Here is a 24,939-nt window from a genome sequence, read left to right as displayed (position 1 = left end):
GGGGGCTGGCAGGCAAACACTGGAGTCAGGGAAACCTGCTAAGAGACCAGTGAAGTAATCCAGGCAAGGTCTGAACTAGGGGAAAGGTGACAGGGTTGGGTGGTGGGAACTGAGAGACGGGATCCATGGCAGGAACAGTGACATGCAGAGGAACCTGGTATGTGAGAGAGGGAAGAGGCCAGGCTCAGCCCAGGACCTACAGATCCCGAGGTGCCCATGGACCACAGATGTCCCACGGGGCTGAGAGTGTGGGTGTGTCCATGGTAGGAGGCTTACGATGGAAAGAGGTCAGCTGACCTTACAAGGTCATTTGAAAGAACACCCAGGCAGGGCTGGCCAGTGGCTTCTAGTAGGTGGGTCTTGTGCTGAGGAGAGTGAAGGCAGCACTGGAGACCCGGCTTGAGAGTGTCTGCAGGGCGCTGGAGATGCAGGTCATAAGAGAAGATGCATGGAGAGAGAGAGTGAGAAGCAGAAACTGAAGTTGAAGCTATGGACTTGGGGGTGCCCCATTGATGGGGTAGGCAGGAAGACCCTGGAGCCAGGAGGACACAGGAAAGCTGCTGTGGTAAGCTCTACACTTCAGTGTGCTCATATGTGTGGTGGGAGATGCTGGAGCAGTGCCAAAGTCATCCATCTGAGCTTTAAACTTGTGAAATGTCATGTGCGTGAACTGGAGCTCTGCTTTCTCCAGAAGCGAGTGGGCCTGGGCCCGGTTTGCTGGCCACAGAGACATTGCACCTGTTGTCTACCTTTAGGAGATATCCACCTGTTATCTGCATTCTATGAAATGCGCAAGTTGTACAGATTCCTGGGGCTGGAGCAGCTCCCTCCCCGATCCTGCTCCCTTTCTCCTCTCTTCCTCTCATGCTCTCTACTTTCCTCCTTAGTATCTCAAAAATGCCCCGAGAGATACTGTAGGCTTAACAGAGGGATCTTCAGAAATCCCAGCAGGTCCTTGTTATGACCTACCTCAAGCCAGAGGCATGAATAGTTCTGCTTTTCTTTTAGGCATTCTGTTTCCAGACAAGAGTGATACCAAGTGGGGAAAGTTCATCTTGGGAGGTAAATGAGGGGTTGGACGCAAACCTTATCATGTTTTCATCATCGTTTTCCCCAGAGGGCTTCATTAAATGGCACCCTTCCCATCTTCTCCCTTCATGCTTTGACCCAGCCCAGACATGCTGGGCCTCAGGGAGGCCAGCTGCCCTGCAAACAACCTCCAAATGTGCCTGGGGCAGGCCTGTGGGCACAGGGGCAGCTGCAGTGACCAGGCTGGCCCGGACTGCACGTGGCCTCGCTGGCTCAGTGGTACGTCTCTTTCAAATGACCTTGCAGAGCTTGCTGCCCTGGTCACAGCCTAGCAAACCTCCTTCATCCCATCCGCTGCTCTCCTTGCTGGCTGACAGCCCAGCTTGCACCTTGGGGGCCCCTGGCTCAGTCACGCGTGGGAGGATTCCCATGGAAACCCCAGGAGAAGGAGAGGCTCAGGGAAACCTCATTGATTCTCACTCCAGGAAGATAGGCGTGAGATGATTCCACCTGGAACTGGACAGATGGCTCTCTTTGTGAGCTCTTGGGGGAAGAAAGGGCTTGCCCAGCCAGTTGTAGCCTGAGCTCCATGTGTGTATAGCAGGAAAAAGCTAATGAACGCCTATGAACAGAACCTTGGGGGTTCTTTAGTTCATTCATTGTTGGTGGGTTCATTCTGAATGAGCATCTTTAATAAAACAGCCTCCCTACTTAATATTTGCATAAGAAAAATCTTAAAAACATTCCAGTTAAACTAAGGTCAGGCACCTATCATTGGTACCTTTGCACAGAGCTAAAAATTGAAAAATAAAGACAGGAAATAAATAGTCTGAGCTCATAGTGCTCTGCATTCCCAGTTCATTCTTACGTGTTGGTTCTTTCTAAGGCAGTGTATTGCTTTTCTTCATTTGTTCATCCTTGTGCATTCCATAGACATTCACCCACCACTTTCTCTAAGCCAGGCCCATGGGGACTCTGATGAGAGAGACCCAGCCCCTGCTCCCCAGTCACCCCAGTCCGATGGGAGGGAGGCAGCCAAACAGACATCATGTCCCCTTGTGATAAGTGCTGTGGTGGGCACAAGTATAAGGGCTGTGAGAGCACAGGGGGCTGGGGAGCTCCCCAGAGTCACTAATATCTAATATCCTGAAAGCCTCAGAGAACCTGTGGAGGATTTTGAGCAGGAGCGTGATTAGATCAACTTTGTACTTTTACAAGTGCTGTAGTATATATTTGAAAGGTATGTGCAGTCTATAAAGGAATTCCAGTGGTATCTAAGTGGATTTCTTTTTACAGTCTTTGTCATTATTCAGATCTGTGGCGGAGTCTGACCCCTTCGGTGTAGGCTGTCTCCCTAAGGGAAAGTGGTTGAGTCTTATGCTTTTCAGCAGCCTGAGATCCCCAGACCAGCGTCATTACTGCTGGCTAGATGAAAGAAGGAGACTTGCCCCCACCTCTGGCTCCGGCAAGTCAAAGCCAGAGGCCACATAGAGAGAAGGGCATTTCACGCAGTCACTACCAATCCCCACAGCAGTCATGTCTTCTTGCAGGCCTCGTGCCTGTTGAGCTCAGCCAGACAGGCCTCTGTGGCTGTGATTTTGGGTCCCAGGCCTCTGAAGACTGTGCATCATATTTTTCAAACTAATGAGGTTCCTTAAACAGTGTGGCATCGCCACTTCGTGTCTCCTCATTCCCCTGTCGGGTAGGAACATCTGCTAGGGTCCTGGGAATGGCAATTAGCAAATTAGAGTTTTTGTTTTCTTGATCAGCCATGATTGAAGCCCCAGAGCAGATCCTTCCGGATAATGTCATTAAGCATCCCCATCCAAGCATGATGTAGGAAATTAAGTTTGGTTTTGGGGGAAAGTGACGGAGGCACCCTTTGGCATTCTTCAGGATGCTGGCTGCTTACGGGGTTGAGAGATGATGGTATTCCTATCAGGAAGGTGGATTCTATTGTATGTCCCATGTGCCTGGCCCAGTGCTGTGTGCTGTGGTGGAGAAGAGGAGAGGAGAAATGTGCTAAGTGGCCACTCCCTCTGGCTGGAGAGAGAAGGCAGGGATGAGCCTGAGTTGGCCACTGCCGTGCCCCTGGCTTTCAGCTGCACGGTGCCTGGCACTGTGTTCACTAAGCATTTTTTGAACAAATAAATGAGGGTTGGAAGCAGGGAAGGATGCAAAGCAGTAGCTAATAAAGGAGCAGACTGGATATAGCCAAGAGTCAGCTGCTCAGGAGTGGGAGTCCAACTGTGATAGTGGCATTACTGGGCTTCATGTCCCCATATCCTGACTTTAGCCCTGGCACTTTCTCTGCTTCGTCCTCTGAAAAAGAACAGAGCATGAGCCCTCCCTGAAGCCCAGCACAACCTCTTCACAGTCCATCTGTTTGCTCTGACCCATGTTCAAAGTACCAGGCTTGTGTCTTGCATGGAGGGAGTGGGGCAGTGGCTGGGAGCACAGAAGTGATGGTGAAAGCTTCCTGCCATCAGAGGAATGCCCTCAAAGTAGAGAAAAGCAGATCAGTAAGGCCTGAAAGATGTCGCCCCTGACTGACTCAAGGGTGGACAGAGGTACAGGGCAGGCCCCTGGAGGCCTACTGGATCCGGGCAGGCTTCCTAGAGGAGGTGGAACTCACTCTCATGGACTAATTATCTCTCAAAGGCTCCACCTCCAAATACTGTCACACTAGGGCTTTGTGTTAGGCCATTTTTGCATTGCTATAAAGAAATACCTAAGACTGGGTATCTTATATCGAAAAGAAGTTTAGTTGGCTCAAGGTTCTGCAGGCTTTACAGGAAGCACGGTGCTGGCGTCTGCCTGGCTCCTAGAGAGGCCTCAGGAAGCTTACAATCATGGCAGAAGGTGAAGGGGGAGAAGGCATGTCACATGGTGAAAACAGGAGCAAGAGGCGAGGGTGGGGAGGTGTCACGCACTTTTAAATGAGCAGATCTCTCTCCAGAACTCAGTCACTATCCCTAAGACAGCACCAAGCCTTGACAGACTTGCCCCCATGACCCAGACAGCTCCCACCAGGCCTCACCTCCAGCACTGGGGATTACAACTCAACATGAGATTTGGGCAGGGACAAATATCCAACCTATATCAGGCTTCAACATGTGAATTTGGGGAGGACACAATCAGTTCATAGCAAGGCACATTCAAGTGGTGAGATGGCAATGTTGGAGGACGTCCACAATTTAAAAGAGCACTCACCACTTACTGGAAGCCCTGTGATGTGCCAGACTTTACAGGTGTCTGCTCTGATACTTGCCAAGGCAGGCAAGGTTAGCACATAGTTAGCAGTACTTCCAACTAGTCTCAGAGAGGTTAAGGCCTGGCCTAGGGCCCAACAGACAGGTGCGGATTCACATCCAGGTCTGTCCTTCATTAGATTGCCCAGCTGCTAGTTTCCCTTAACGGCTTGCCATTCATGGACGTGAGCACTCTGCGGTGTGCCCTGTACTGGGGGAGCAGCAAAGGGGCTATTTACATGCCCACCTTGTCACACCACAGTGTGAGCACCCTTCAGGATCTCTGCCTGCCTCTGGTAGAGACAGAGACTTTGAGACTATGATTGCAAAGGAGAGCACTGTGCTCTCAGTGACCCAGTATGGGCCAAGCCAAGTACTAGTAAGAGGTCTCCCCTGGGGCTGCTGTTTGGCTGTTGCTTTCAAACACGTGTAAGTGTCTTTTCAACAACAGCAACTCCAAAGTTGGCATGGTTGTGTGCAAAGATAAAGCAGTTTTCCTTAGAAATGTTCTGTGTGGGCCACACAGAGCTGGTTACAGTCATTGCCGTGGAGAAGGCATTATTCTAAACAACATGGAGGAAGCCGTAAGAGCACAGGTTTGTCATATGGTGACTCTGGGATTGATAACAGTCCTGCCACTTCCTGGCTGTGTGACCCCAGGTTATGCAAGTTATGCAACCTCTCTGAGCCCAGGCTGCTATTAGAAACAGTGCTGCGTATGTATGCATGTGCTGTGTACATAGGTAGTTTTGTGCATTTGAGAACACATCTGAATACATGCTGGAAGTAGAGTTGCTAGGTCAAAGGGTTTGCACATTTGCAATTCTGAAAGACGGTGTTAATTTGCCATTTGCTGAGGCTAAACCAGTTTATATCCATTTTAGCAATGTATGAGTCTGTCTTTTGTTCCACACATTCTCCAAGCATGCGTTATCCATTTTTTTGACCTTTGATAATCTGATAGACAAAAATGGCATTTCAATGGAGTTCTAACTCATTTCTTTTTCAGTATACATTGAGTATCTTTTCAAAGAAACCATTTGTTTCTGTGTAAACTGTTGATATCTTTTCACATTTTGTACTTGTATTCATTTGTAGGAGTGTGTCATATATTTGTTGGTGTGTTGCAAATTTTTTCCTATGTTAAAACAACAAACAAGTCTAACTTCTTTTACAAGTGCTTTTAGCTACACCGTTTTGTTATTTCCCATATTCATTTCTTATTTTACAGATTTCTGTCTTCTCCCCCATTAAATGATTAAATGGTTTATGTTTTATGTGTTTTTAAAAATTTAGTTACTTAAGTCATGCATTTAAAGTATATTTAGTAATATGTTAAAATGCTAATTACATCATTTTTAGGTGTAATAATCTAAATAAATTTTTAAAATTTACCAATTTTTAAAAATAAAATTTACTATAATTTGTAGACAACAACAACAAAAAAGAGAATAAAGCGAAATTCCTCCGAAAGCTGACAATGTTTATATCTAGTTAATGAGTAGGAGAAAGAGGTGAATTCTAGTTTTTGTCCTTTTTTTGTATTCCCTAAAATTTAGACATTTATGTAAGCTTTTCTAATTAATGGGCTTTATTTCTTCAGAATAGTTTTAGATTTAAAGAAAAACTAAACAGATAGTACAGGGAGTTCCCATATGGTCACGCCATTTACCACCCTAGTTTCCCCAATTATTAGCACCTTACATTAGTATTGTACATTTTTCACAACTAATGAACCAGTATTAATAATTATTAACTTCTTTTAATAATTAACATTAATAGTTAAGTTATTAGTATTATTAACATATTTTTTCAGATTTCCTTTTTTCCTCAGATTTCAGTTTTGGCCTAATATCCTTTTTCTTTTCTTTCTTTTTCTTTTTTTTTTTTTTTGAGATGGAGTCTCCCTCTGTTGTCCAGGCTGGAGCACAGTGGCACAATCTTGGCTCACTGCAACCTCCACCTCCAGGGTTAAAGTAGTCCTCCCGCCTCAGCCTCCCAAGTAGCTGGGATTACAGGCGTGTGCTACCACACCTGGCTATTTTTTTTTATTTTTATTTTTAGTAGAGATGGGGTTTCACCATGTTGGACCTGGCTGGTCTTGAACTCTTGACCTCAGATGATCCACCTGCCTTGGCCTCCCAAAGTGCTGGGATTCCAGGTGTGAGCCACCAATCCTGGCTCCTAATATCCTTCTTCTGTTCCAGATCCCATCTGGGATACCACATTACGTGGAATTGTTAGGTATCCTTAGGGCCGTCTTCACTATGATGATTTCTCAGACTTTGGTTCTGATGACCTTGCTGGTTAGGTCAGGTATTTTGTGGGATGGCCTCCAAATGGAATTTGTCCTTTGTTTTTCTCATGATTAGAGTGAGGTTATGAGTTTTGGGGAAGATGCCCATAGAGGTAAAGTGCTATTTCATTATATCGTATCAAGGGTACATACTATCAACATGATAGATTAATATAATAGTAATATAATAATATAATATGATACATTACATGATTAGCTTTAATAGTTTATATGTTTTATTGGTTTGGTTTTTTGTGGTAGAACCAGCTCTTGAGTTTTTGCTTAGTTCTATTATTTCCCTATTTTATTATGCTCCATTCATTTTTAAAAATTTAATATCATAAATATACCAGCCATGATTTCCTCTGAGAACGGCTGTAGAGGCATCCCGCAGGCCCTAGTATATGGAATGCTTTTTGTTATTGTTGTATTCCAGATATTCTGCAATTTCTGTATGGATTTCCTTTTTGATCTGAGTCGGAGTCAAGTTGTTTAAAGAATTTTTTAAAATGCCCAAGTGATAGGATTTCGTGATCTATAATTTTATGATTAATTTCTAGTTTTCCTTCTGTGTTATCAGATACTGTATTATTTTTGCTTTTTTGGAAGTTTCATTTGTGACCTAATATACGAGAAAATTTTTTTGATGGTTCCGTGAACACTTGAAAAGAACATGCATTCTTTGTTTTCAAGGTATAGAATTTGATGAATACACTAATTAGATCTGTCTTATTAATTATGTAATTTGGTTTTTCTATGTCTTTACTTAATTTTGGTCCATTGGTCCATCATGAGCTAGAAGAGGGAAATTAAAATTATATGCCTCTGATGTGTATCTGTCTAAGGTCCCTCCTTATATTTCCTCTTGCTTTTGCTCTGAATTTTGGTGCTGTTTGGTGAGTTCAGTCTTCAACTGTGGATCTTATTCTTTATTAAGTGTTCTTGTCTCGCTTAAAATCTTTTGTCCTGAAATCAACTTTACTTGCCTAATATTCAGATTACAGTGCCTGCTTAGTTTGAGTTCACACTTCCCTGTTATGTGTTTGCCTTTCGTTTATTTTCAAAATTGTTAAATCACTTTGCTTTGGGGAATGTCTCTTATATGTAGCATATGGTTGGGGGTTTTGTGTTGTTCCCCAGTCTTAGAATCTTTTTTTAGCAGTTTACTACAGCCATTTAATGACATGGTTAATATTTTGGTCTTAGTTTACTATCATGTTTCATGCTTTTATGCCTCTCTTGCTTTCAAACAAAATCTTTCAGTACATGGTCTGTTTTATTTTGTATTGTGTTCAAGGTTTGTATTTGCAAGATGTGTATTTTTATTTTTAGTTCTGGAGATTACCTTTATAACTAGGGAAAATGGATTTAATCTTTTGTTGAGCCCATGCTAGTTGTCTCCCTTCTGAAATAATCAATTATAAAATTAGTTTACAACTTTGGTTCCCATTTTTATCTGCTTTGTGACAGCTTTTTTTCAGGTGAGTTTGCTTGGTTTGCCGTGTTTTGTCCTTTTCGTTTATTCCTTTCTTTCTTCTATAGCATCTTCGACTATATCCTGTGCTGGTTCCTCTTTGAAAGAGGTGAACCTTCTTGGATCAGCATTTTGCAGGAGACGCATGTGGAGGAGGTACCAGGAAGAGGGTAGGATTGCTCCCTGGTTCCCAGGAACTTTGTTCACAGGGTTGTCTTAGTGATTTCCTTTAGTCTTTGCTTCTACTCAGTCAGCAGAGTTCCACAGCTGTGGGCTTTTCCCAATTCAGAGCCCTGCTCTCACTCTGCCTCACCAACACACTGCTTCCTGTGAAAATGGCGGGTCTGTGGTTTCCTCTGTTGGCCCTGCCCTCCTCTTCCTCCAAGGCGTAGGAGGCAGCTCCCACTACCAGACCACATGCCCTGTTCCCATTGTTTCTGATAAGGGATCATTAGTTTTTTCCTTCAGGGAATGCCAGCTCCTGGTGGCTGTGCCAGCTTTGTCTGAGATCTGCCACCACAGGTGTCTTCTCTAGGTGTTTTCTCACAGTATTTTTTATCTTCACTGCTTTTGGCAGCCCTTGCCTGTTTTAGGCAGCCTTTCCTTATAAGTTGTGGTTCAGGTTACAAATGTGTTCTAGTTTGCTGAAGAAGGAGTTTGCATTTCTTTTTTTCTCCTTGATTTTGGGTGATTTCAGATATGAAAAGGAGTAACTTTATTCTGCTATCTTAAAACTGTCTAGTGTTGCAAATTGTTATGTGTTCTGGTATTCCCTCAGATTGAACATTAGCCAGAGCTCTCGGAATAGGGTCAACATCTGCTGAAGCTGGGATCTGACAATAGAAACGAAAGAATATGAGAGTTAAGAATAAAATGGAATGGTGAAAAACCCACAGGATACTCGTCTGTGCTGTGTGGCAGCAGACTTCTTTCCTTCCCTACCTGGACTTTGGCTAGGGGTGCACCACTGTCTGGGTGGGAGGTTGAGGCCGGGGAAGGCAGGGCATGAAAAACACCCATCCATCTCCTCATCTGACTCAGGAGAAGTTGTTCTGGGCCCCGCAGCTCTCAGGCCAGGGAGGGGAGGGCACATGCCTCTGCTCTGGACAGGGCTTGGCTCTCCATCTCTCCCCATACCCAGGGCCCGTCCAAGTAGTCCAAGCTCCTTAGGTTCTGGCTGGTTTCCTGGTAATGGTGGCCAATTCCTTTTCCATGAAAACCAGGATCCTGCCTCAGGGAAGGCAATCTGGGGTCAATGCTGTTAATGGTGTTTACATGGCTGAAGAAAGAGCTCACCCATCCAAAGGCAGGGGATCCACATGGGATGCCCAGAAAACAGAGCCAGAGAGGAAAACCTGTTGGCCGAGTTCCAGGACCCTTTATATTATGGTCTCTTAAGTTCCCCCATCACCAGAGGGAGGTGTTTTATCCTCATTTTACTGGCAAGGAATCTGGAGTATCCAAGAGGCTAGGAGGCTTTCCTGTGGACCCACAGTAAGAGATGGAGAGAGGGATTTGGATGCAGTTCTGTCTGGCTACAGAGCCTGGACACCGGCTCCCTTATCCTTCCTCCTCACCTCTATTTACCTCCATTCACCTTCCCATGGAGCCCTCACCCCATCTTCCCACACTGCCTGATGTCCATGTCCCTGGTGACCCTGCTGCACCCTTGTTCTGTGTCTTCCCTCTCAAGCCTGGCTACATTTTAGGAGGTTGTTTAGGCTCCCCAGGACTCCAGGGTTGGGAACCAATGGGCCACACCCTACAGCCCTGTGTCTTGAGCAGCTGTGTGCCCCCGCAGCCTTGGTACAGGGCTTGTTCCTGGGATCAAATGCACCTGGATTCTCATCCAGGCTCTGATCTTGAGCAAGTCACAACTGCTCTGGGCTCACGCCTTATTTCTGAAATCAGACTCCCTATGATTGTTCTAGGTCTGGAACACAAATCCTGAAGCCAGATGACCTTGGTTTGAATCTTGGCTCAGTCACCTATTTGCAGTGGGACTTTGGCTAATCCCTTATCCTCTCTCTGCACTTCAGTGTTCTCATCTGTAAATGGTGAATAATAATGTATATCTCTTATAGGGAGGTGTTAAGGTTTAAACGAACTAATAAACATAAATCATTTAGAACACTGGCATATGGCAAGTGCTAGATTAGTGCCAGATATGAGTGTACGAATTAGTACTATTATTGTGCATGCACAGGGCTCAGCCAAGGCATGGACATAAATGAAGGGACTGGCAACTGGCTGCTGCTGCTGCTGCTGCTGCTATAACCCGTGCCCTTTGCTTCCTTCCAGGAGCTTGGGCCCCTGCCACAGCCCGGTAGAGGCTGTGGAGGTCTACCGTCCGGAAGCCTGGTTCCCAGCCCCGTGGCCCATTCCTGGCTACGGGCAGTGGAGGCTCCCACGAGGTAGCGGTGGCCTGCAGCGGCCCCCTCCCGGCAGTGAAGGATGGGCCAGAAGCTCTCGGGGAGCCTCAAGTCGGTGGAGGTGCGAGAGCCCGCGCTGCGGCCGGCCAAGCGGGAGCTGCGGGGTGCAGAGCCCGGGCGGCCGGCGCGGCTGGACCAGCTGTTGGACATGCCAGCGGCGGGGCTAGCTGTGCAGCTGCGGCATGCGTGGAACCCCGAGGACCGCTCGCTCAACGTCTTCGTCAAGGATGACGACCGGCTCACCTTCCACCGGCACCCCGTGGCCCAGAGCACCGACGGCATCCGCGGCAAGGTGGGCCACGCCCGCGGCCTGCACGCCTGGCAGATCAACTGGCCAGCTCGGCAGCGCGGCACCCACGCTGTAGTTGGTGTGGCCACGGCCCGTGCTCCCCTGCACTCCGTGGGCTACACTGCGCTGGTGGGCAGTGACGCCGAGTCGTGGGGCTGGGACCTGGGCCGCAGCCGCCTCTACCACGACGGCAAGAACCGGCCCGGCGTGGCCTACCCGGCCTTCCTGGGGCCCGACGAGGCCTTCGCGCTGCCCGACTCGCTGCTCGTGGTGCTGGACATGGATGAAGGCACACTCAGCTTCATCGTGGACGGCCAGTACCTGGGGGTGGCCTTCCGAGGTCTCAAGGGCAAGAAGCTGTACCCGGTGGTGAGTGCCGTGTGGGGCCACTGCGAAGTCACCATGCGCTACATCAACGGCCTTGACCGTAAGTTGTGCCGGACTGGGGGGCAGGGCTTTCAGTTGTGCCAGGCCCTGGGAAAGCAGGGCAGGCCACGCCTCCATCGCCAGTTGGGAGGATCCTGCAGTGTGGAGGAATAGTCGGGACCTGGGTTTCAATCCTGACTCTCTCCTTTGCTGGTCTGGTGATTTGGGGCTGTGCCTTATTTCTCCCATGGGCAAAAGCATCACTGTGATAGTAATCTAGCTCACAGCTGTGAAGATCAAATAAGATCACATGTGTGAAGTGCTCAGAACAGTGACTGGCGCCTAATAGGGGCTTTGAGTATTGAGGCCTATTACCAGTTTTCTAGTCTGTACAAAGGTTGTACCAAATGACCCAAGCTAGTCACAATGGGAGGATACTGACAAGTCCCCAGTCCCTGCACTTAAATGCCATGTACTCAAGTTATTGGTAAGTAATAAGTAATGACAACCGTCCTTTATTGGCCACCTACTGTATTCGAGAGGCTGAATACCCCAATTCCAGTGCTTACGGGCCATCTGCTAAGGGGGGCAGCTGCCTGTCATCTCCAGCCAACTGTCATCTCATGGGAATGAAAACCCTGGGTTGTGGAATCTTGTGACTTTTTCCAAGAGAGCTCAGAAATCTAGATTGTGTGAACGATTCCAATTTTTAAAGTTGACAGCTGCTGAAAACTCTCTATGGGCAAACAAAATACCCTTGCAGGCTACAAACCATCCCACAGGCTGCTGGGGTTGACCCCTGACAACTCTACAGCTTGCTCTCATTTAATATACACAACCATCCGGCAAGATAAAAAGTATAGGAACAAAGACGGTTATTGGTTTCGGGAGGGAGTCACTCAGGAAGACAGGGTGGCCTCTGGACCGAGGCACACGTGGCTGCCTGTCCTGAGCTGAATCCCAGCTGAGGGGCCAGGAGCCAGGCACGTGTGGGCTTGCACACTCCCCAACATCAGCCCACCAGCACCCATCCAGACTTCCTGCCACACCCCTAATGAAGCTCTCAGAGGCGATGCTGAAAGCTAGTTATTCATTCTAAATAGGAGATGTAATTACCAGCCCCTGAGGCAGATCCTCCTTTTAGAAATAAGGAAACTTAAGAGCAGAGCTACAGAGAGCCAGAATCAGGGTTCCCCCAGTTCTGATGGCCCTGAAGTGCACTCTTTCCCTGTGTTCTCCCCTTTAGATGAGGGACTGAGAGTAACACCCCAGAAAAGAGTAACACTTCTCCAGAAAAGAAGTCAAGGACGAGATTTTAGTCAAGCAAAATTTACATTTACTGGAGCACGGGAAGGGGACATTTGATAGTTTCCAAGGGTGGCAGGCTAACGGAAAAGTGGCTGGTACGCTCAGTGCTCTGGTATAATTGTCGACGTTCTTGCTCCTATTTTATTTCCATGATCGTTGCCTACAATTGCCATTGAATGGCAAAATGTTGTTCCATTTTCTCTGTTTAATGGGTTAAATCTAGGAACTGATGATTATGTCCCTGAGAAGGGCAAATTTAGTCATCACGGTGCCTTCTGGAAAGTGTCTGGAGCCTTCTGAGACATAGTGACCAGGCAAATCCCAGTGGTGAGAAAACCAACAGAAACAACAAACAACCTTTATTTAATGGAATTGGAAAATTTATTTGCTGGAATTAATCACTGGACTAGAAGAGTGGCCTCGGTGTACCAAGGCTCTGGAGTCTGATGTGACTTATTTCCAAGTGTTAGTGGTTTTTTGTCTTTGGTGAGTCACTCTTACTCCTTAAGACTCATTTTACTCATCTGTAAAATGGGATAGTATCAGGTCCCCTTTTTGCTGCTGTAAGCTCTTGTGTGGTAGCACCAATAATATGGTAGCTGAGATTTAAGGCCTGACATTGACACCCAGTGGGAGCTATCAGAGCCAACGGTTATACTCCTGCTGTAGGCTTCCTCTTGGCTATTAATTCACACTTGGGTTTTATTGGGTGCCTGGTTTTCAGGTACAAAGCCAAGGTGCTAACAGGGTTCCAGCCCGTGGGGCTATGCATGTTGGGATCAGGAGTAAGGACTTACCTCAGGGAGGTTGGGTGGGGAAGGGCAGTTGTGTTTGGGGTATTTTAAGCTTAGGGGTCCTTCAGGTGGTTGAAAAAGTTTGGTGGAACTAAAATGTGAAGTGTTCTATCCTCTTCCTTACTGGTAGTGATTTTTCAGGTTGGCTGAATCTGGAATATTGAATCTAGGAGGCAAGAGAGGCCAGATGTCATGGGATGCAAGCCTGGGGCATCTTCCGTTCAGTGATAGGGTTGGCTTATCTGCTATGGCACTAGTGTGTTCTCTAGATAGGGGTAATGTTTTCTCTCTCTCAGACAGGAGTGTGATTGCAGAAAAGGGAAGCTCAGCTTCTCTGGTTTTGAAAGGTCTATTCATGGCCAGCCTGGGACAATCTCCAGAGCGGGCCGTAGGAGAAGCTGCAGTGGAGTCTCGCAGGGATAGTTGGGAAGGGACTATGTGATGCCTATAGCCTGTGTCCTGGGCTGAAGTCTACCATGAATCCCCGGGTTTGGGACTACTTTGGCTCTAGGGAGTCCCTGAGCAGGGAAGGTGACCCAAGGTGGATTCTGTGGATGGAAAGGATTCTGAGTTAATGTCAGTTGTGGACATGGTGGCAGGTCCCCAAACTCAGACATGATTGGGGTGTGAGGGACCAGAGTCAAAGACATGCTTGGAAGCAAAAGGCAGGCCAGCTCTCTGGAGTTGCTTCCCCACAGGATCATAGGAGAGAACTCTGCCCGGGGCCCCTCACAGAGCCGGGTCAGACCCGGGCCCCAGCACTCAACAAATGGCTGTTGGCGATTGCTTCCGCCTTCTGAACCTCAGTGTTCTCCTTTGAAAAAGGACGAGGATGATAAAGCTCACCGGCACAGAGCAAACACATAGCAATTGGTGCCCCTGCGTTGATGAACTAGGTGAGCTGAGGCAAACTCTGGGGTTCATCTGTGGCTTAAAGCAAAATGGCCTTAATAGAGGCTTTTCCTCTGACATGATGAAAGTAAGGTAATGGATATTGCTTTCTCAATTTTTGAATTTTTATTACGGTAAAAGCAAGACTTAGGGCTCACTACATTTAACTCTGGAAGCATGTGTTTGTTGAGGGCAAGAACTCCGAGAGGTGTGATTTCCTATTGCAAATGCATAACATTGTCAAACCTTCTGCAAGTGGAATTGTTTTGCTGCACTGTGGAGTGAAATGGCTTAGCATCTCAAAGCTAACTACAAAGAGCTGCAGGATGCACGGGGGCCCTGCCATTTAAGTGAACTGAGAAGCATGGAGCCGAGGCCAGGCAAATGGAGAAGCTGTCCCAGGTTGTCCAGGGCACAAATAATAATAATAATAATAGCAATAACAGCAACAACTAATACTTATGTAGTGTTTAGTCTAAGTGGGTAAGGGGGGTGGTATTCTAAACACTTTACAATTTCTTTTCTTTTCTTTTTTTTTTTTTTGGTTTTGTTTGTTTTTTAGAGACAGAATCTCACACTGTCACCCAGGCTGCAGTGCAGTGGTGCAATCATAGCTCACTGTAACCTCTCACTCCTGGGCTCAGATGATCCTCCCCTCAGCCTCCTGGGTAGCTGGGACTACAAGGATATGCCACCACTCCTGGCATATATATAAATATGAATGAAACTGGCTCAGGAGGTAATGGCTAATTTAATTTTTTTTTTTTTTTTTGTAGAGACAATGCTCTCACTATGTTACGCAGGCCAGTCTTGAATTCCTGGCCTCAAGCAATCCTTCCACCTCTGCCTCCCAAAGCACTGAGATTACAGGCGTGAGACACCTCACCCAGCCATTTTGCAAATTTTAATTCATTTAATTTTTGTAATAACTCTTTGCACTAGTAGTATCTATATTATCATTTTCAGGGTATGATGAAGAAATTGAGGCACAGAGAGCTTGAGTAAGTTGCTGAAGGTGACACTATGAGTAACTGAGAGAGCCTAGATTCAAATGGAGGTACACACGGGCACCTTGTGGAGACATTTACCCTCAAGGCAGGGAGAGAATGCACAGGAGCATCTACTGCATCTGGCTGGTGACCGTGCAGCCCAGGGCCAGGTCCTTGCCTTTAGCAGTGAGTTTGGGCGAGTCCCAGAAATGCTGTCCCTGTCATTTTTCCTCCTCTGACTGGCTTTACCTCCAGCCCTCAAAGCTCTTGGCTCAGCATGGAACTCTGCAGGGTGTTCTGTTGTACAAAGGCATCCCCAGCAGTGGCCGTGGATCAGGCATTCTTGATCACTAACAGGGGAATGTCATTGTAAATGTCTCAACTACTGTGAGGTTTGGCCCCCTGGGGTGGGCCAGGCCTTTGGAATCTGCTCTGGGCTGCTTTCTGGAATTGCTCCATGGCTCCCCAGCTCCTCTCTCCACATGCTGGCGGCGGGAGGGCTGACAGAATGGCTCTGTCTCACATCTCGGAGTTCCTGGGTGGTGAGTGGTGTGTGAGTGACACAGGAAGCGGAGGGGAGTCTCAGACAGAGACAAGCGGCCTTGGGGTCCCAGGCAGCTTTGATTTGGGGGTATTGATGACATTTTTGTTGGCTCCCATCCATGTTCTGTTCTGTACCCTGGGCTTAGGGTTTTACTCATATTTTTTTTCTTTTCATCGCAATAAGCCATGAGGCAATGTGACTGTTATTCCCATTTTATAGATGAGGAAAATGTCTTGGAAAGGTAACGAATTCGCCAAGGCCACACAGCTAGCAAATGACACAGCTGTGCTTATACCCAGCTCTGCCTCCTATGCCTGGGCCAACCTGCCCAAGCCTGCCTACTGCCGAGCGTGGCCCGACCCCACAGAGTGGACGCCAGTGTCAGGGCTGACTTTCACAGGGTGGGGCGTGGAAATGCAGGTATCTTGGGCCTAATGGCTGAGAGGGCTTTCCCCCTGCACGGAGCCAAGGAAGCTGTATTTCCAGACGTCTTTCCTAGATGGTTTAATTGATCTGCCAACAAGTATTTATTGGCTCAATGGCTGAGCAGAGGAGGCTGGCAGCTAGCCAAGGCTTCTGGTATTGATGAAGGCCAGAGAGAGTTTACGCTCCCGATGACTACAAGGACACCATCTCCTTGCCAGAGCTGCACTCCAGACCTTCTCACTAGACTCCCGTGCGTCTCACGGGGTATTGGGGTCCTCCTAGCCTCCGGGACATCTGGACTTGGCTCCTCTGGGCCTGGTCGCCCCTTTGCCCCCATCCCTTATCAATCTGTCCTGACTCCAGCTCACCCCCAGGCCTCAGCTGAGGACTCTGTCTCTGCACCAGGAGTTTAGCGCTGACTTCTCCTACATCTGCAGGGTTCACTCATTTTTCCACCCATGCATAGGCCTTCTTTCCCCAAGTGGTTATGAAGTTCCTCAGGGCAGGGATGGAGACCCAGGAGGCATGCATGGTGAACTGGGAAGATTAGGGACGTCATATGTGCCTATTTACTTGATATCACTTGGATATTTGTTTCTTCCAAATCTTGTGTTGAAATGAGATCCCCCATGTTGGAGGCGAGGGTTGGTGGGAGGTGATTGGGCCACGGGGGCAGATCTAACATGAATGGCTTGGCGCCCTCCTCGTGGTAATGAGTGAGTTCTCACTATTAGTTCGTGTGAGAGCTGGTTGTTTGAAAGAGCCTGGCATCTCTCTTCCTCCCTCTCTTATCATGTGACACACCTACTTTCCCTTTGCCTTTCGTCATGAGTAAAAGCTTCCTGAGGCCCTCAGCAGAGCCGTGCCATGTTTGTCCAACCTGCAGAGCGCTGAGCCAAATAAACCTCGTTTCTTTATAAATTACCCAGCCTCAGATATTTCTTTATAGTGACACAAGACAGACTAAAACATTGCTCTTGAAAGGAAAGCTGTACGTGTGGCAACAGATTTGAATACTACCAAAGGGTATATGTAGGTCGGCCCCCGTCCCCTCCTGCTGGCAGCCACTATTAGCAGTTTCTTGTCTTTCCAGAGATATTTGTGACAGATAATTTTTAGATCATACTGAAAATATTCCCCTATATCTTGTTTTCTCCCTTCAATGGACCTTGGCAGTTATCTAATATCAGTTAATACAGAGCTGCTTCATTCTTTCTTAACAGTCGCATGGGGCCATGATATAGTTGTGTTATAATCTAATTATTCAGATCCCCATATTTGGACATTTAGGCAGTTTCCAATCTTTGAACATAAACTTTTGATCCCAATTGAAATTTCCTTTCTGCCCCCTCTTAATTAACATCCCCAAGTCTCAGTTTTCCCATCTGTGCAGTGGGAATAATTATATGTACCTTGCAGAGTTGCTGTATTAGAAGTGATGCAGAAATGAAGCATGGTCCAGCACGTGGCTCTCAGTAGGTTAATATTGATATGCGTATCCTGAATTTCTGATTGCGATGCTGAGCTCATTTTGCACACCTGATGAAGGCTCATGAATGACTTTGTTTCTAGTTTAAAATACAGTAGAATCACATTAATTTTTTCTCTTTTTAAAATTTATTAATTTGATATTAAGGAGGCTTCAGACACATTGTTGGATTAAGATTATTTGAGGTGTCTAATTCAGCTGGTCCTTACATAGTGTATAGTCAACATAAGACACCTAGCCCTTTACTTCACAGAATAGGCCCATAATGTGTGTGTTTTGCTTTTCTGTTATTGCTGCTGCTGCTAATGCTGAAAATGGTGGCTCTTTGCTGTGGCAACTGCATCTTGGCCTTTTCAACCACCCTATAGCAGCCCTTGCAACAGAGTACATAGTACGTGCTCAGTAAATGCATATTAATGTCCTGGCCTCCCACCACCTGAATAAGCTTTTCTTTCCTCTGCCACAGGGGGACTTGAGTCACAGTTGGCTGGAGCAGAGGGGCTGGCTATGAGCTGCCCCCCCCCCACACTTGAAGCCTGGCCCCTGAGTGACCCTTTTCCCACCTCTCATTGTGTCCTGTGTACAGCACATCTGTCCCTGCACACAGGCCAGGCATGTTAATTCAGGATCCTGACATTCAGAAACTGCCCCGTACCCTTCGTTTGAAAGGAACAGTCTCCCATTTGAGAAAAGGCCTCGATCAGATGCTGTGGCCCTTCTTTGAAGGAGGTTTTCACATTAACATAGTCATAATTAGGTTCATGGAAGTCTGGTTTGCAGAAAGGTGGCTTGAAATGCAGGTGACAGCATTTGAAATCAGGCTTAATCAGGACAAGCGCATCACCGTGGGCCACAGCATGGTCTTGTGGGAAGCGCAGGGTTCAGGGATCTTCCAGCACTGGCTTGGCTTCTAATTAGCTGTGACCCTGAACAAGTCATTTCACGCCCAAGCCTTCATTTTCTCATCTGAAAAATAGAAACTTATTTTGTCACAAGGTGTCAGGATCATGGATTACTATATAGAAAGTGACTGATCTAGTGCCTAGAACATAGCTACTGAAAAAGTGGTAGGTTTAAAAATGGCTAATTATGACTATTACTGCTCTCATAAATTGGTAAAATTACTGTTATTAAATATAGAAATAATTCTGGTTATTAAATTTTGGTCCACACCGTGAAACTGAAGGATTTCACACGAGGGAATTTGTGACGGTTTGGACGGTCTTGGTCTCGTTTCTAGGATACATGATGGAAATGTCACCTGAGGTTCAGAGGCCATTGTGAGTTTGTTGCAAATGAACTAGGAGTGTTTAGCCTTCCCTGTGAGCAGTTTCAAATATTTCTGGCTGCATGTCTTATTCAAGCGGTTCTCTAAAAGGCCGCAGCTTCCAGTGGTGACTTGCCTGGTAGACATGTGTTCACAAGGATACCCAAACAAGCAGCACCTTCACCAGCTGTGTGCAGGCAGACATTCAGCAGGGATGAGCTGCCAAGGTGGCAGCCCTGAGGGCCAGCGTCCACCTCTGCAAAAATAGTGACTTGGTCTAGTTGTGGGCTGGCCATTATTGGACCTTTGGGAAAAAGGGAAGGGGAAGAGGTAAAGGGTCTTACCTTTTCAGGCCCTGGCAGAAGGGTGAAGGCAAGGCCCCAGACACAGGGATAGAAGAGATGATATCTGGCAGCCAATGCAAGACCCACATTTTACAGGTAGGAGCTGACTGGACCAGAGAGCTGGGAGGCTTTGCCCAAAGTTACCTGCCAGTTAGTGGCAGAACCTGAACTAAAACCCAGGCCTCCAATCCCCCTTGAAAATGTTCCCCGTCAGAAACAAGGGAGTGAGAATTCAATGCCATTTATGAGTCTGTATTGAAAAACACAGCTGTGGGAGGATGTAGGCGCTTAGGAGGAGAGTGATTAGGGCCGGGGATGACGCTGATGGGTCGGAGGGACTTTCGGAGGGGAGGCCTTGGAGCCTGGGCAGAGTTTAGACCGGCGTCTCCCCACAACACACGCAGATGAAGATCCTCCATGGCTTCTCAGTGCCTCCTGCATGTCAGAGACCCTGCCCTGGCCGCCACTCAGACCATACAACCGGGGGGTTAGCACAGTCACAGATACCCAGGTAAGAACTGGTCTGTCTGTTTAGTACCTGCGTGACCTGGGCATACGTTTCCTAACTTTGCAGTTCCTCGGTATCCTCACCTGTAAAGTGGATATAGTGATGATACTTACCCGTAGAGTTGTCAGCAATGCTGCTCAAACCTCAGTGTGCATTCAAGCCACCTGGTGACCTTATTAAAATGCCGATTCTGACTTAGTAGGACTGGGTCGGGCCCAAGATTCTGCATCTCTAACAAGCTCCTGGACGATGCTGCTGAAGAGTGTGACACAGAGCAAGGGCCCCCAATCACAGCTTGTCCCCATGCCCCACCATCCACTCGTCTACCACATCCACTCGTCTACCCCCATGCTGAATGATCTGGCAGCCAAGCTAAAATGCATATTCCAGCCGGGCGTTGTGGCTCACACTTATAATCCCAGCACTTTGGGAGGCCGAGGCAGGCGGATCACTTGAGGTCAGGAGTTCGAGACCACCCTGGCCAACATGATGAAGCCCTGTCTCTACTAAAAATGCAAAAAAAAAAAAAAAATAGCCAGGTGTGGTGGGACATGCCTGTAATCCCAGCTACTTGGGAGGCTGAGGCACAAGAATCATTTGAACCCAAAGGTGCAGTGAGCCGAGATCAAGCTGCTGCACTCCAGCCTGGGCAAGAGAATGAAACTGTCTCAAACAATAAAAATAAATAAGATAAAATAAAATGCATATTCCTCTGTGCCTTGGTCTGCGTTGCCCTCTTTGTTGGAAATGGCCCACTTCCCTGATGCCAGCTCAGCCTGGGGTTGCCGAGCCTGGCTCTGCCCTCGTCCTTGCCACCTGGCTGACTCCAGGCCAGTCTCAGGCCTTCCTTGGCCCTGCTCCTGACAAGGCAGCTATGCCTTCTGCATTTTCTCCTTTTCACGTCCAGCCTTACTTCCCTCCCCAGCTACCAAGTGATTCCATTTATGTGCCCTGGAACCCAAATTCTTATAGTTGCCAATGCAGTGTACACAAGTAAATCCACTCTTATCCATGAATGTTCCTGTGAGGGTGACTTTGTTTGGCAAGGGATTACTGCAAATGGAAACAGCTCTTTGTTAAACAGTCATTGATTGAGCACTCACAAAAGGCCAGACACTGCCCAGCTCCACTGCCCCACACAAAGGCTCATCAGCACCCTACACGGGGTAGCTCATTTAATCCACGGGTGAGGAGAAGTGCGGCTATCACAGTCTGCACGTGTGGATATTGGGCCTGAGGGAGATGAAGAGCCAGCACTTGCTTGGGAGGTATCTGTCCCGAACTTGAGTCCGGGCCTACTCCAGCGCCCACACCTGTAACCTCTGTGCTACTCAGGGTCACTTTGAGTCTTCAGTGGTTTTGCAGGTGGTCCCAGGCCTTGGATTGACTGTGCTTAACAAGAGTTTGCTGAAGCCAGCGTTGGCAGCCCCCAGTATCACAGCGCTTAGATACCCTTAAATACAGTACCGCAAACTGCATTCACTCTGAACTCTTCTGACTTGCTGATGATTCTGAGTGGGTGGTGCTGGGAAAGCATTGAATGGAGGAAGCAAATTTGCCGGGGTGGGGGTGGGGTGTAAGTGAGCGGGGAGAGCCAACCGCCTGCCAGGCTGGCGGCAGCCTTCATTTACAGGGTCGGGAGCCAGCTGATTTGCCCAGTCTCGTCCTTTGGTTAAGGCAAGGGGGCGGTTAGCGTGAGTTACGGCCTCGCCCAGACACTAATAAGGCTGCTTGTCTGAGGCCTTCCATAATTCAAGCAAAGGCTGTGCCGCTTAATGGCCCGTCTTCGTCAGATCTTCCAGGACTCAGTGCCTCCTTAATGATTTATTTGCTTGGGATGAAATTAAGCCAAGACAGCGTGAGCTTGGAAAATACTGCCGTGCAGGCTCTCCCCGGTTCTTCATCCTTCACAGCGGCTGCTTTCTATAAATAGAGCCGTGAGTCCTGCTTCATGACCCGCCTGCTGGGAGCCCCAGGGGGCACCTGGTGTCCCCCATCCCTCCTGTCTCCCACGCCCATGATCTCACTAGTGAGCAGCAGGGGGCTGGAACTGCCAGCAAAGACCTTGTCATCGTCCCAGCTTTGAAGTCATTTAAGTAGATGCTTCTGAGTCAACCCAGGGAGCCACAGCTGACTTCCAGATCTTGCCCTCTTTGTTGATGTTTCTCCCTCAAAATGCAATTCATGAGGAGGTCCCAGGGTGACAGCATGTTTGCTTCTGGCATGTTCTGGGGTAGAGGACAGCTCTCTGCCTGATGTTTGAGCCTCACAAGGAGGAGCATGGGAGAGCCCGTTCATCTCTTAAGGGTGAGGGGTCACCCTTCTAGAGTGAGGGGCCAGGGGTCACAACTGAGGGCCACTCATAGTGCTTATGCAGAGGCCAGGCCAGGTGCCAAGAGTGGGAGTGGGCTGTTTAGTGGGGCCTCCTTTGGAAGCCCAGAACTCACAAATTGCCTTAGGAAGTGGTGAGCATAAGACTGCATGTGGATTGTGGGAGGCGGCAGGTGGTCCAGGAATGAGAAAGCCTTTAGGCACCCCATCACTGCATCATCTGCACGTCTGCCCTGGTCTCCCCACCACTCCCAACCTCTCCTCTATCTTTTCTGTTCCCTCATAATTTGAAGTGCCCCTTGGCTTCGGCTCACTGTGGCCCTGGCAACTTTAATAATGTGCTAGCTGGCATGCTGTGTTCCCAGATCTTGGTTTAAAATCCTGTGAGTGTCTGATGGGCCCGGTGCTTCTCCTCAGGTGCAGGCAGAGGCTCCTACCAGCCCTTTGGTTGGGATGGGCCTAGCTGCTGCTTCTTCAGCTGTGGAAGAGCTTGGCCCTTAGCATACTTGCCTGGACCTCAGCATCCTTCAGGGCATGTGGAAGACACAGATCTCTGCTGTCTCTCACCTACCAAATCAGAAACCCTTGTAGTGGGACTTGGAACGTGTGTGTCACAAGCTTCCCAGTTGACTTGTGCCATCTGTCCCAGCACTGGCCAGAAGTCAGCTGCCTGGAATGCCTGGCCGGAAGGAGAGTGTGGGGAGTGCAAGGTCCTTAGGGGCAGGGTATGGTAGAGGGAGCCGCAATGCTCCAGATTCCCAGGGTCGAGGAGCTCGGTCCGGGGCAGAAGCAAGGGTCGGGCTCTCCGTATTGGCTGGAACAAGCTTGGGGGACCTGAAGATCCTTTCTGTCGACTCCGCCACCAAGGAAAGGTGTGTTTAGCAGAATTCAGTGGCTTTCCTCTCCAAAGGGAAAATGTGTCCGTGCAACCTAAGTACCAGTGGTAGGTGCTCTGATTTGAAAAAGCAGCTTCATTTCACTGTTTCTTGCTGGGGCCTCCTGAGGGGCCTCTGGGTTAAGCGCCAGTGCATGGAAGCACTCTGCCGAAAGCCAGGCCCTCTGCTGCAGTTCCAGGAGGTGCGGTGCTCTCGTGGGTGCCACTTCTGCACCCTCAAGATTGTGCAGTACAGTCTCAAGTCCTCCCAGTCGCTGCCCCTCTCCCGACAGCAGGGGGCTGTCCTATTTGTCCTGACATGTAGTGGGTTCTGTGTGTGTTTGTTAAATGAGCTGCTGCATCACTCAGATGCCACACTGTGGGATGAAAAGCACATTTGGTTGGCAGCAGAGGCAGGGAAAGAGTGCCTGCTTCCCACAGCATCCCACAAAACAGAAAGAGTATAGACAAGCTTCTCACTGAAATTTTGGAGAAGGGAATCCTGAGAAATTTCCAATTAGCTACTAATAGTCAATTGAAATGCATTGCACCCTGCCCATAGCTACTTAATTTGATATGAGTATAAGGAAGCCATCGCTGTTTCCTCAATCACATGCAGTCCTGCTAGATCAATCAGCTGAGCCGCGTGGGGAGGGCAGTGACACCCGGTCATCTATCCCTGCACTGGTGTTTGTGAAGGGCCTGTGGTGTGCTGACCCTCAGCCGGGAGCCAGGCAGCAGGAGTGGGCAAGTCAGGTCCAGTTTCTACTCTCATGGAGGAAACAGAAAAAAACAAGAATAAATGCTTATGAAAATTCATAAATGCTTATGAAAATCCAGATACAGAACAAAGTTGGAGAATATGATAAGGGAGGGAGGTCAGCTGCTGCAGTGGCCCCCTTTGAGGGAGGGGCATTTGAGTGAGACCTAAATGATGGGGCGGAGGGAGCCATGTGAAGATCTAGGAGAAGAGTGAGTCACTGGCGACCAACAGGCAAGCCTGTGGCTGGCAAGGCTGGGGATCGTGGAGGGCAGAGTAGGGGTGGTGAGGCTCAGGGGTCAGCAGCAGGGAGACACCAGCATGTCTTTTCATCCTTCAGACTCCAGTCATTCCACTACTTTTTAAAAAGTTGTACACAATCTCATTTGAAAGAAGCAATTCTTACTACCAGTGTCTTTTTCACTGGGACAGGTCTCCCCTGGTGCTGCAAAATGGTGCGTTGTTGGAATTTTGGTCAGGGTGGCCTTTGGTTGAAGTGGATATAGCCATTTGCATTTTATAGACAAGTTGATTGAGGCCCAGGGTTGCTCCTTGAACCCCCATCTTGTGCTTTTCCATCTTGCCACTGTTCCAGAAACTGAATTCTAGGCTTTTTAAGAAAGTGTAGAGTTCCCTGGGTCTACTAAGAACCATCTGGCAGTCCAGCCATAAAAAGGGGCCTCTGTAAAGCAGTGAACTCAGTGTGAGCCTCAGTAAGTCCCAACTCTGGCCTGTTCTGGGGCAGGACATTTGTGTTTCAGTCTTCCCTACCTGGGGCAAGCGAGTGACCCAGGGCTTGGAGCCCATCCCGACCTCTGTAGCTGTGACATAGGTCCCCCGCCTTGTCCATCATGCTGCAACCTCTCCACATTCTTGGCTGGATCCTGGGAAGGCAGCACCAGGGCAGGGCTCTGCTTGGGTGAGCTCTGCCTTCCCCTTCTGTCACCTGGGATGGTGGAGCTCAAGCTGGCCTGGGCACTTGTCACTGCCAGGCTGGGCAAGCCACCCTGGAGCGAAGTGAGGGCTTGTATTTCCTTTTTGGCTGACGTGGGCAACCTTCTTTGGATATTTAAGATGTTCTGCCAGAGTGGACTGTTCAGATATGTGAAAGTTAAAAAAGCATACTCACCCTGAACTGAGTTGATGTACTCAGAGTCTGGTGTGGGATTATAAAAGAGGCAGGAGGCAGACAGGTCCTGGAAAGAGCACTTGTCTGGGAGTCAGGAAACCTGGCCCAGCGGGCTCCAGCTTGCCCACTAGCTCTGTGACCTCGGGGA

At 48.3% G+C, this 24,939-nt stretch overlaps 1 protein-coding gene across 1 annotated transcript in view; it reads left to right on the top strand.

Annotated features, from left to right (window-relative positions):
• Nucleotides 1–24,939, top strand: part of SPSB4 (splA/ryanodine receptor domain and SOCS box containing 4) — an 88,677-nt gene that overhangs the window by 4,226 nt on the left and 59,512 nt on the right. Inside the window, exon 2 of the mRNA XM_003895026.4 lies at nucleotides 10,352–11,198. Within this exon, the coding sequence (XP_003895075.1) occupies nucleotides 10,505–11,198 (694 nt within the window). The 5' untranslated portion in view covers nucleotides 10,352–10,504. The remainder of the gene's footprint in view (nucleotides 1–10,351; nucleotides 11,199–24,939) is intronic.

Source organism: Papio anubis, chromosome 2, assembly GCF_008728515.1.
Source record: "Papio anubis isolate 15944 chromosome 2, Panubis1.0, whole genome shotgun sequence".
NCBI lineage: Eukaryota > Metazoa > Chordata > Mammalia > Primates > Cercopithecidae > Papio > Papio anubis.
The sequence above is the reverse complement of the archived record's forward strand: the minus strand, read 5'-3'. Positions and strand labels throughout refer to the sequence as shown.